The 12,735-nt window shown below is 41.4% G+C and overlaps 1 protein-coding gene across 2 annotated transcripts in view; it reads left to right on the top strand.

The window, feature by feature from the left end:
- The window catches only part of PCDH11X (protocadherin 11 X-linked), a 424,395-nt gene that overhangs the window by 292,689 nt on the left and 118,971 nt on the right, over window positions 1–12,735 (top strand). For both annotated transcript variants that reach the window (XM_031058828.1, XM_014307944.2), the window contains one exon: window positions 10,977–11,175. In XM_031058828.1, the coding sequence (XP_030914688.1) occupies window positions 10,977–11,175 (199 nt within the window). The remainder of the gene's footprint in view (window positions 1–10,976; window positions 11,176–12,735) is intronic.

The following is a 12,735-nucleotide window of genomic DNA, read 5'->3' as shown; positions in this document are numbered from 1 at the left end:
TTCCCTTCATCTCCGTGCTGTGGCTGCTGCAGCACTTTTGTTTGTATTGATCTGAATGGCGTGGAAATTTTCTTTCATCTGTCATTTACATTCATTTTACCTCTTGCAATTGCCTCTGCCAGCTTTACATGCTTGTTTTCTGGTGAATCTATTAATAAGATTTCCAGTACATCAAAAGAATTTCTATTGGGCAAAGGTAGACTATAATACACTTGAGGTGTAGGAGGGTTCCTAGCTGCAATTTTACCTACTAAAAGTTATTAATGAGTTTTGTGAAGTAAAGAAAATAATTGGAAAGCATAATGCTAATTGCATGCTATAGATTTTCCTCTATTGCTTACTTGTTTAGCAAGTGACTTGCAGAATGGAATATTTGCACCATAGCTTTTTTTCTGATTGCAATATGCCTTCTGAATTGACAAAAATAGGCCCAAAGGTCAAATTAATTAAAAACAGTAGGAGAAAGAGCACAAGCTTAATGCTGCAAGTTTGTATTTACATATTCTAGCCTGAAAAATGTGCGAGGTGCATTTTGTTGTGTGCAAAGCCCAGATGCTGTATGCCAACAAAAATAAGAAATATCTTAAAGAGTAGAATTAAACAGAGTTCTTAACTCGGGAAGATTTCTGCATGGTGATGATTTCAGGGTGAGCAACCAGGGCAGTCAGCATGGGTTTTGGGCAGTGTAATTGATGCAGGGGTGCAGGTCTGTGGCTGTGTGAGGAAGGTGCCCATGCCCACAGCGTCCCCCTGTTGCCCGCATGACTTGTGCCAGCTTTGCCCACATTAATGTTATTGCCTTTTCCTACTGCTTTATTCCAAAATCCCCCCTGGTTCTCAAGCATCTACAGCAATTTGCCGTCCCCTGAGCTGTAGGAACACAGAGCAGACCTGAAGCCTTGCATTTGCACCTCCATGGCTGCATTTCACAAGGGATTTTTGCCTCTCTGGATCAAGCAGGGCAAGCATTTGCCTTTCCTGATCCTGACCTTGGTGTCGGCCTTGCAAAAGTACTTCAGATTTATGGGTTGCAAGTTTAATGTGGTTTGGATGGAGAATAATATTCACCTCTGATTTAACTGAGCTGTACATGAAGTTTGAATAATCCTGAAGTAAAGATTGTAGGTGTTAATCTTGTGTGGGGCAGGTGAAGAGCCAGAGGGGGCTCTGAGAGCACTCAGGGAGCTGCAGGAACAGCTTTATCTGTGCTCTTGGCCTTCTCTCCCCAGCCCCTCAGGTTTCTCAGCTCTTTGGAGCACTTGAGAACTTTCCAAAGGTGCAGGGACTCAGACTGAGGATTGTGCTATTTATGAGTACACAGCAGTGCAGTTTTGGGGTGTATGCAGTAAATGCCTTGGCACCAAGCTGGCTTTAAGCAGATCCTCTGTGACAGGGGCTCTGGGTGTCTGGGCTGTGCAGCCAGCAGCCCCATGAGGAGGAGCTGCCCTCCAGAGATGCCCAATCCTCACTTTCAGAACTTCTCTCCTACCTCCTCTTGGTGCTTTGTGTATTTTTGCATCATTACCTTTCTCTTGGCTGCTTCAGTTCCCAAGTTCTGCCCGGGTTTCTGGTTCCTGTTCCTTGCCCTGTTTACCAGGGGAGCTGCCCAGGTCTCAGCTCTGGGCTTTGCAGAGCCAGGTCCTGGTGACAGAGGTGACAGAGCCCGGTCCAGAGCTGACCTTGCTCAGAGCTGAGCTCTCAGTGGGGCTGCAGAGCACGAGCCCCATGTGTGACATGGGACAAGGACAGCTGTCCCTTGCTCAGCTCAAACAGCAGCTCTGGGCTGGCTATGAGCAGATAAAACCTTCCCCAGCCTCCAGCTGGATCCTCTCCATGTCCCTCACCCAGAACTGCATCATTCCTTCCTGCAAACTAACGTGTGCTGCATCTCCTCAGCAATTTGTGCTGCTGTGTTTTGCTCCAAGATGAGTGAGTAATCTTAACAGTGCTGAAGAATGGCTGCACTGAATATGGAAATAAGCTGGGAAGATTTAAGGAACAAGGGAAGGCTAATGGCTTTATATTTTGCTTTGCTGAAATGACACAAGTGGTGAATTGTGAAAGGCAGTTATATATTCTGATTATCTGAAAGGGCAATTGCAGAGGCATCGCTCTGGAGGAGCGAGGGATGAGCTCAGTGATACAATGCAGCACTTCAATTTGCAAAATTCTTCCCATTTGCAAATAGATATTTCAGACATCCATTTAAGAATGCATTATTAGCATGTAGTTAGACTCTAGTAACTTTGAATATTTCATGTATTCTACTGTAAATAACAGCTAAATCTTATTCATTATCACCCTGATAATATAAGCTGTGAAAATAGTGATGCAAATGGGAGATTTCTGACTTTAATCAAATAAAACACAACCCTTTTTCTTAAAACAACTTGGAGAGAAAAATAGATCTTTCAGATGTTTAAAACAAAGCCAAAGTATTCACCATAGCATTTATCACCCAGAATCTTTCCTATTTACAATAAGAGAAATTGAAGGAATGCAAAGTGAAAAAATTCCTTTATTTCACTATGTGGAATTACTTCTCTTATGGAGAGCAAAATTGTGAGATAATTACAATTGGAAAGGGAATTTCAGGACAAAACTTTTAGTGGAAGTTTTCTTGATCCAAAGAAGTTTTCCTGGACTACTGGAGCCCACTAGAGAGTGTCCTGCTGATAAATGTGTCCATCCTAGGATGCTGGAATTCACTTTGTGCAAATCAAATGCAGCATGAACTGCATCATTGCTTGCAAATTTTGGCCTAGAGCTATGTTTTATAAATGCCAGCAGCTTTTCTTGGTAAACTCTTGCTTCTTCCTTAACCAGTTCGCCTAAAGGTGGAGTAAGTACTGCTGAGGAAGAGTGGTGACCTTGGTGGCCAGCACACTGTAAATTTAAAATTAAGGATGGGTAATCAAGGTGGTTAAAAGATCTTTTCTCAAGGCCACAAGGGTATCTGTTGCAAGGATAACTCTCTGATACAGAGAGCAGAAAAGAGAACGCTTTCACTGCTCTCTAAGAAGATCTTGAGTTTCCTCAGAGTCCATTTTGGACAAGGGAAAACTTTTTCTCTATTCTTTCTCTTCTCCAGAAAGATCAAGATGCTTTTATTGACAGCTGCATGAAATACATTCATTTTATCCTTGCATTTTATCTCTCATCAATTCCCATTCCAGCTAATCAAACACTTGATATCAAACATTATAGATTTCCTGCTCTAACAAATAAAATGCTGTTATAATAAAGGTGTGCTGTCATGACAAATGGAGTGAGACAGTGACATGCCAGAGAGCTGCCTTGTTACTCATTTTAAAAGGATTCTTTTGGCTTTTTTCTTTTTAATTTTTTTTAACCATAACAAAATTAGTTCAGTTCAAGAGCTCCATGAGTGCAAATCAAACATAAAGTTACTGCTGGTCTGTATTATATTAACTGCTTTATAATCATCCGCACTGGGAGAAAAGATTTTATTTTATAGACTGAAATGCAGCTGAAGTTGCACCACTGCTTGAACTGGAGCAGTTAAGAACAATCCTTACACAAATCTTATTTTGCTTCTGACTTTGGCACACTTGCAAGCCAAAAAACCAAAATTAGCTAGAAGTCCCTTTTTCTGGGAAGCCCTAATAAGAACAGCTCCATTTCCTGCCTCAAAATGATGAAAGCACATTTCCAGGCTGCTTCAAGTGAACACTGGTTCAGCTCCTGGGGTTTCACACACCAGTGTTGCTTCAGAAAGATTTGACCTTTACAGGAAAAACTGAACAGGGAAAAAAGTGGCAAAGGGAAATGGGATCAGGTCCTTGAGGTTTCTTCCAGGTCTCTCCAGCCCTAATGACCTCCTCAGGGTTGAATTTACCCTTGGCTATGACACAAAAGGACCTCACTGGAGGTCTGTGAGTAATTCACTGGAACATTTATCATTCCATGTGTCCATACCTTGCTCATGAAGAAAAATGACATTTATTTATCTGAGCCATGCCTAAAATGTATAATTAGCACAATGAAATTAGAGCTAGAGCCCCATGTATGTTTATGACAATAGAAATTCTCCTCTATTTCAATATTAACACAAAGAATTCACAATTCTGATAAAACCCAATCAATATTTCTGCTGGAAAAGGTTCCTGCTGCTGGGGCAGCAGTCAGGAGTGATGTCAAATATTGCTGAAATGGTTCTGTGTTATTGTTTATTATGGTGTTCTTTTAACTGTAAAATGGCTTTGCCTATCAGATATCAAGCGTTCAAGATGATAACACCAAAGATGATGGAAATTGAAGAAATGTATTAAAGAAAAAAATCAGAATTGATATTTTCCTCTTTTTCAAACTTAGCAACAGCACAGCCATAGTGCAACTTTCATGTGTAATTTTAATTTAATCACATGTCAAATTGAAGGCTTAGATGAATTAAACTTTAAAAAGCATGCTTTCAGCTATCATTTTGACATCTAGCATACAATAACTGCCTTTTGAAAGCTAAATAAAATGTTTGACATGCTTTAAATGTTATTTCCAGTTTTATTTGCTTTTTATTTCACTTCTTTGTTGTTATTTCAAGAAGCCCAGAAAATACAATTTAATTGCTAAATGTTGCTGGGGAAAGTCTTATGAGAGATACTGTGGTACAAGGAGGATTAGTGTCTGGAAATAAATACCCTTTGAAGTTGTTAATCAGAAATTTGTGAAGTTCCAGGTTCATAATGGGTTTGTTCAGCAATGATTTGGGGAATGGGTTTGTTCCATGACCTCGGTGCTGAGACAGGACGATGGCAGTGTTGGTTTAGCCTCTGGTTACTTCAGTAAAAAATGGAAAATTTGCCTCTTGAAGCCAAGTGTTGGTTTCAAACCCCTTCCTTTCCCTGCCTGCATGGGAAGGGTTTCCCGGAGCTCTCTTGCAATGGCCAAGAGCTGCAATATCTGACATTTCCCTTATCAGCTCGCTGCAGGTTCGGCTGCCTGCAAGAGGAGCCTGCAGGGACCTGAACGTGTCATTCCTAAAAGGCACCGAGTGAGTGAGTGCTGGAGGTACAAGATAGTCCTGCAAGATTATTCCCCATCACTTGAGAGGATTCTTTGTGTGAGTGAATCCGGCTATAAGATCTGACAATTTGAAGTCATTTCCATTTGAGCAGGTGTAGGAGCACCATCTGTTCTGCTGGTTTTCTGTGGAGGGAGTAATTCTTTCATTGAAAATGTACAAATCTGTATGAGATAATCACCCATGTTGAATTTCTATTTGTCTGGGCAGCACACCCAGCTTTTATTTGCCCTTTTGAAATTAATAGGTTATGCTTGCTGCATCTAAATAAATTAACAAAGTGGGAGGGGTTATTTACATCAATAAAAATGAAAGTCTAAAACTATTTACTTCTCTTATGCTACTGTGGAGCAGTTAGATTTTTAATTACAGTGGGAAAAAACAAAATTATTTATCAAATATTCCTCTTCTTGAGAAGGCATCCAAATTCTGTATCTTCCCTTAGTAATTAGTGAGGGTGTAAGATACTAGTTACTAATGTTAATGAGATTAAATTAGGAGGACTAGCAACATTTCTAACAAGAATGTCAGAAGGATTCTATTGGATTTCTTTTGGAAGTTTTTAAGGGCTGGAAATGCAAAGTTTTTCCAAAATTCAAAAGGGTAAATATGGTAAATTGGGAAAACAGAAGGTCTGTTTGATTTGACATGCAAATAGACAATCAGGAGATGAAAGGGAAGCAACCAATAAATTCGGGGCAGTGGCTGGAACATCTGAACTTGTTCAGTGAAAAAAGGCCTTGTTCATCTGTGTGAGATGATAATTCAGGTTATTGGTGTTGCCAGTAACTGGGGGTGGTGCTTTTTTATGTGAGGTAGGGAAAACCAGATTTTAATGCCCACTAGATTTGGACTTCTGAAATCAGCTGGGGATTGTCACTTTGCACAATTCCTCTTTCCTTCCCCCAGAAGAGGAGCCCTTCATTTTTCTTTTTGAAACAAACCCAACCAAACAAGACCCCACATCCCAAACCCAAAACCCAAAACCCAAACCCACTCCTACACAAGACCACTTCAGGACTCATTAATTAAATCATAAAAGATCAGTGCTAAATTAGAAAAGATGAATGCAACAGTGATGTGTTGTTAATGAAGTGTTTCTATCTGTGTGATAGTGGTGAGCAATTTGGCATCTTTGTAGATATCCAAGAGAAATACAGATCCCTGCTGGCAAAAATGGAAAAGTTTAATTTGAGTGAAAAATTATAATGATCTGTATTACATACTTTGCCTATGACAAAGCCATCAAAATAATGTAACAAGATCTTAGATTTAATGTGCCAGGCTGCAAAACTTGTGGGAAATACAGACTTATGAAAGAGTTAAGAGAAACTCTTTGAGCTGTATTTGTTGTGCTCGACTGTACTCTGTATGGGGAAAGGAAAAATGAAAACACTGGCTTGTCGCTGTTGAGTTTCAACACAAAGACATATTTCCCACTGGGTTTATGGTTGGATCCTCTCAGGCTGTTTGTTTTAATGTTATTCTGAGAATTCTGCACTGATAGTTGCTGGGTCCTGTTTGTCTCAATGAAAGCCTCTGCAACAAAAATTGCTGTTTTGGAACAAAAGGTGATAGTTGAGGATAAAAAGATAGGAGCTGGAAATTGTACTTTGATTAGGGATCTTCTTTTCTGTTTGCACTTGAACATAGTTGTTTTCTGGTTATTTAAGGTATTTCATACCCTCCTAACGTTTGAAGTAAACAAGCCACTGAGAAAATTAAAAATTTATTTCACTACTCCTTTATTTACTGGCTGCTAATAGTGGAGAGAGATGTTGAAGTAGTCCTGTTCTTTTGTACTGTCTCCCAGCATCTCCTAAATAAGATCTGTTTTAAATCAGAATTATCATCTAAATAATATAATTAATTCAGCATAAATTAAAAAGTAATGTTTTTTCTTTATGATCTCCTTTTAAATGGATATTAATTTGCTTCAATGAATGAAGATAATAAGGTTAATAGTTTAATGTTTCTCAGTTGATATCTGCTGCTTTTTCTATTACCTTTTTTTTTCCTTTTTGATTATAAATTGGCTAACCCCTGGTGTATAATACCAGAAATCATCCCTTCAGTGTATCCAAAGCTATTTACTTAGACTCATCTTTTATTATTCCCACTGCCACAGTCTAATTATTGTAGTGAAAGATTGAACACAGAATAGTTTGGGGCTTTGATCAGTCTTCATATAAATTTCAATAATGAGAGTAAAAGGTTTGCGGTTTTCTGAGATAATTTGATCCCTCCAGACACACTCAGCTTTTACCAACGGCAGTGAATGCCATCTGAGACCTCTGACAGCATTTGTGTCTGGTCTGTGACATCTCTGCAAGCAAAATACTTTCCTCATGCCAATAAAGAGTAATTTAATATTTTTAAATGTGGCAGAGAAACTCTAGACTGCTGCACGGTTTTTTCCTTAAATTTTCACTTCATTGTCCCTATCAGTTTAATTGTCTGTATTACAAGTTCCTACATCAGAATCCTCCAAGAATACATGATAGGTTTGCTTGCATTTCTCTCTTTTTGAAAAAGTCAACCAACTGTCATCCAGATAAATAAAACAAACCATAATCCTTGTTATTCCATTACTATCGGTGCTGGCTCCCTTGAGAGATAAATAGAATAGCAGCTGGAGACTGAGGATATTTTGTAATCTTATAAATTGAAATTTAAATGCCTCAAGGAGGAAATTTCCAAAATAATTGTGACAGAAGATAAGTCCCGGCTTTTGGCAAAATTTTATTAGAATTACTTGTTCCAGATCGTTGTCTGACGCCTGCATGAATTAAAGAAATGGCAGCACTGCCATGTAGAGAATAGCTGGGTTTTTTTTATCTTGATGAATTTTTCTGGAAGTGCTCTGTCATCAGTGTTATCAGGTGTGACACAATCAAATTTAAAATCATGAGCCTTTAGCTGGTGCCAGTTGATTTTGAATCATATGGGTCTGATCCTTCTGACTAATAGCATCTCAATTTATGCAGCTAAATATTTACCATTTTTAACTGAATGTGAGGGTTAGTTAGAAACATTTCTAATTTTGCTTGGGGTGTGGGATTTGCTTTTGCTCACTGGACTAGGAAGTTAAAAAAACATTGGTGACTTTCTGGTCTCCTCTACTGTCAGCTGGTTGAAACCTTCTGCTGTGTTTTGACAATGAACCCTGTAAATAAATATTCCTTTGTTTACACTCAGTGAGCCCCAGATGCACAAAGCTGTAACCAGTTGTACAGAGCAACAACCATTGTGTTCTCAATCATTTTCAAAAACTAGCATTGGTGTCTAATGCTAAAACTTGGGCTAAAAATGTTTTAAGAATACTTAAAATTCACTGGTAGCTTGGAGAGGATATAACACAACACAAAGGCAGAGCAAACCTCACAAAATACAGCTTTTACAAGCAGCTCATGCAATGGAGGTGGATTTTTTCCATACTGTGAATACTAAACTCATTTCAGATGAAAGAAATAGCATTTTCCCTTTCCACATGTCATAGCTGTACATCTGTGCAAGCTGGGTGCAGTTTTGAATGCAGGGAGTGAATGAAAAACATTGCAGGAATGATTTCACTGGAGCAACTCAACAAAACTTCACTTCTTTGGGCTTTGAGGAGAGCACTGACTGACACTGCTGGTGTGGCCTTGACTCTGAGAGGCAGCTGGAGTGGAGTGCAATAGGACACATCAGTAATTTCTGTGTAATTTTTGGGCTGTGCAGAGGCACTCCATGCATTTTCACCCAGCTGTGGTGGGAAAAGGCAGCAGGAGGAGCAGGAGCACTGTCCCAGCCAGAGAGCCCTGGGGCAGCTGCAGGCAGCCAGCTCTGGAGCTCAGCAAACAATTCTTCTGGTAACCCCAAAAGTGCAGTGGGGGCACTTGGGGGTGTCAGCTGTGACCCTTTCACCACCTGAAACCTTTCCCAGTGGGCTGCCAGGCTGTCCCAGCTGCCACAGAGGGATTTTCTTCTCCTATTTCCACCCCATGGAACTGGGATGATTCTGTGTTCAGCTCTTCAGAGCTCAGCTGCAGTGTCTTGGCTTGATCTGTTCCAACGTTTCTCAAAGATCTGCCAAATGAGGGAGAGTCTAAAATCAGCAAATTTGATAAACAGGAAATCAGGACTGGAAGGCAAAGGATGAAATCATCTGGAAGAAGGGGATGGCAGGAACAATGAATGCAAAGTGCCACTCTCAGGCTGCAGCAATCGATGGCAATAACCAAAAAGGAGGAGAAGATCAATAAAGAGGACCTGGGCATTATGGTGGTTGGCAAGGTCACAAACGTGCTGTGCTGCCATGGCAAGGGAGCCTGCAGGAGGTGTGAAATGATCCTGCTCAGGGCTGCCAGGACCTTGGCTGGGGCTGGGTGCAGGGTTTTGGGCAGAGCACGGAGCCGTGAGTGAGCTCCTGCACGGGGGGAGCAGCCAGAGAGAGCAGGAGCACCTGACAGATTGAAATAATAAGGTCTGTTTATTCTGAAGCAGAATAAAGTGCCAAATCCCAGAAAGATGAGTGGGAATAAGCAGACCGTGATGGATGGGACTGAAGGAGTGATTTATTTTGTAACAAGAAAGAGGCAGGTTCCACATTAGAAGAGAAGCTCTCCATTAGCGGTGGTGAGGCACTCAAACAGGTTTTCTGGGAAAGCCCTGAGTGCCTTACTGGTAGCTGTTAGGAAGGGCTGTCGCTCTCATCTGTCAGGGATGGCACAGGTGAGGTTGGTGCTGCGTGTTCTTGGCTGCACACGCTGCAGAGCAGCTGTCTGTGGGCATGTGGAACAATGTCACTGTGACAAAAAGAGACTTGCAAAAGTGGAGGAGCTGAAAATTCAATGGAATTAGCAAAAACTCAATGTAATTGAATGCTTTCAACACCGCCACCCTATAGGAACCAAATATCTAGGGACCCCTGGCAACATCTGCTCTGTTAGGAACACTATATACTTTTTTTGCATAATTGCGTCAAAAGTCTGGTCTTCAATTTTGCAAATCCCAGCAGTTCTGCATCCAGAAAGTTTTGCATTGCCTTTCAAATGGAATTTTGAGTAACAGCAACCTAAGAATATTTGAAACAGTTTGGTTTTGGGGTTTTTTTGAATCTTTCTGTTTTGAGTTTGCAAAACACGGATATCAGACACATCAAAACGAGCAGGAGAGCTGCTTATTTTTTGTTCATATTTTCTTTTTATACTGAGAGAGATTTACATTTCAGTTATTCAGTTCCTAAATCATGCAGGGTCACTTAGGCAATGAAAACTCTGTCCTGTGCCTGGTTCTTTGTTTCATCTGGCCCTTCCTTCCACGTCTGGGCTGAGATGCTTTCCATCCTCAGCTCCCTGGTTCCCAGCTTCCAGCCTTTTACAACAAAAATCAAAGGAGTTGTAATGAAATATCTGAAGGAGAGCAGGGGAATCTGCTTTTCATTCATTAGTTTAACGCCTGTGCAAAATCTATCGAAATTGTTTTCAACACAGAAGAGTTGTTGTTGTTTGTTCTTTCTCTGCCTCAGAAGAATCCAACAGCATTATAAATGTGTCACATTTTTTAGACCCAAAAGTGTGGAACAGCTTTTAATGGGAAAGAAAATGTTTTTTGAAAACTAGAAAACTCAGCAGTGAAATAAATTGAGCCTCAAAAAGTGATTGAAATCTCCAAGTCAATATTCAAAAGGTATCCAAAGACTTGTGAAGTCTGACAGAATCTCTTTAGTTTGAGGTGTCTTTCATTTTGCATCAGGGCTTACATTTTTAAAAACCAGCAGCAAGCAGTGCTGTCAGGTGCAGCGGGTTTGAAAGCAGCTCATGAAAGCCTGAAATTGTGCACAGCTCTGGGTAACACATCCTCGGCAGATAACCAAAACAACACATTGCCTAAATTGGCAGCGTTGAGCAGTGGCCGTGGTGGAAACCGTTGTCGTTCTGTTCCTTCCTTGTAGCCCCAGCGCCGTGTCACCTTCCACCTGCCCGATGGCTCCCAGGAGAGCTGCAGTGACAGCGGGCTCGGAGACCACGAGCCCTCGAGCGGGGCCAGCGCGTCGCACCCGCTGCCCTTGGGCTTCCCACAGGACGAGTTCTACGAGCAGGCATCGCCCAACAGCCGCACCGAGGGAGATGGCAACTCCGACCCCGAGTCCAGTAAGTGCAGAGCTCTGCTCACCTCACCCATCATTGCAATCAATCAATCAATCAGTCAATCAGTCAGTCACCGGGCTTTTTGTTCCTGTGGGTAATTATTAAAAGTGAGCGTTGGTTTCAGCGCAGCTGAAGAAGCGCTAACCGCTGACTTCTGCTTCTGAAAGTGGGAGGTCGGGCTGGCTGTAGGGAATAAAACACTTGGAGCTGTTAAGGGTTTATGGATGAGCTGGTGGTTTTATGGAGCTGGTGTGCTGGGCACAGAGCAGCTTTCTGAGGAGGTTAACGCTGCTGCCCTAATGGTCATAAATACTGCGCCGAGGGAATTCACATTTTTTGACGTTTCCCTCTCCGACACTGCTGTGCGCTGTAGTTTAACTCTTGGGTGATGAGCAGCTCTGTGAAAGGACTGCAGCCTCCAGAAATAAGGGTTTCTTGATTTGCCCTCTGAAAGCAGCAATGGCATGTAGTAATAATCTCAGAAGAGTTTTGTCATCTTCTGCCATTGCCACTGCCTCCTTGTGATGTCAGAAACAGGGAAAATCAACAGGAGCAGGAGCTGTGGGCACTGGCTCTGCTCTCGATGCTGTGCTGTGATGTGATAGCCAGTTGGAGACTCCAGTGAACTTTAGTCAGCTGTTAATTGTCCAGAGGCTCCTTATCTGGATTAAATTGAACCGTGCCATTGATAAAGAGACACCTGAATGTCTCTAAGCCTCTAAGGCCTTGTTAGCGGCTTAATAAGTGATTTGGAAATACATCTGTTCTGGGCAAAACTTGGCCCAAAAGGTGGATTTCAGCTGCTGTAGTGTATCAGGAGGAATGAATTAGTGAGTGCTATGCACTTGAAATAGCTGCGGAAGGCAGTTACACTCTGCAGTGGCAAATCCAGCATCCAGCAGAGAGCATTCCCTGCCACTCCGAGCTGCCACATTCAGCCTGGCTCTTGGAAATCACCTCTGCCTTTGCTGCCCAGGACTGGAGCCTCAGGGGCTTTTTGCGCGCCTGAGGTGTCTCCTCTTTTTCTTTAATTTGTAAATTATTACCTAAGTTTAACTTTAAAATTTGTAAGGTGATATGTTTACTGAAATGATGGCAGAATATTATATTTTCCAAGTTGATAGACAGCTGACAAAAACCATCAGGTTTTTTTGATCTTGTGTTGGAAACAATCATTTGCTTTCGTGTTTATACATTTGAGGCTGTAATATGCCCTTGACAATATTCTAGGCAGCCAAACTGGGTTCTTCACAGAGTTAAGCTCCAAAGGGCTACAAATATATCCCCAAGGAAAGAAAATATCAAGTTATATATTATTTTCTGCTTTTGCTTTGCATACTCACGGTCTGAACCTTCTTTCCAGCTCCTTTCTGTTGCTTGTAACTGATATTTATACTTTACTGGCGTGAGAATGGTGTAGATTAAATCAGTGCCCAGGGCCTTACCTGCAGAGAGTATGGGACAGGAGCTGGTGTAGAGGAGTTCCAGAACAGGCATGTGCATCCTGTCTTGCCATTTACAAAGAGGCTCAGGTTTGGGATTTGCCAATGCTTTTTGTGCCAT

The sequence above is a fragment of the Geospiza fortis genome, unplaced genomic scaffold, assembly GCF_000277835.1.
Source record: "Geospiza fortis unplaced genomic scaffold, GeoFor_1.0 scaffold29, whole genome shotgun sequence".
In the NCBI taxonomy this organism is placed as follows: domain Eukaryota; kingdom Metazoa; phylum Chordata; class Aves; order Passeriformes; family Thraupidae; genus Geospiza; species Geospiza fortis.
This window is presented reverse-complemented; position numbering and strand designations above follow the sequence as displayed.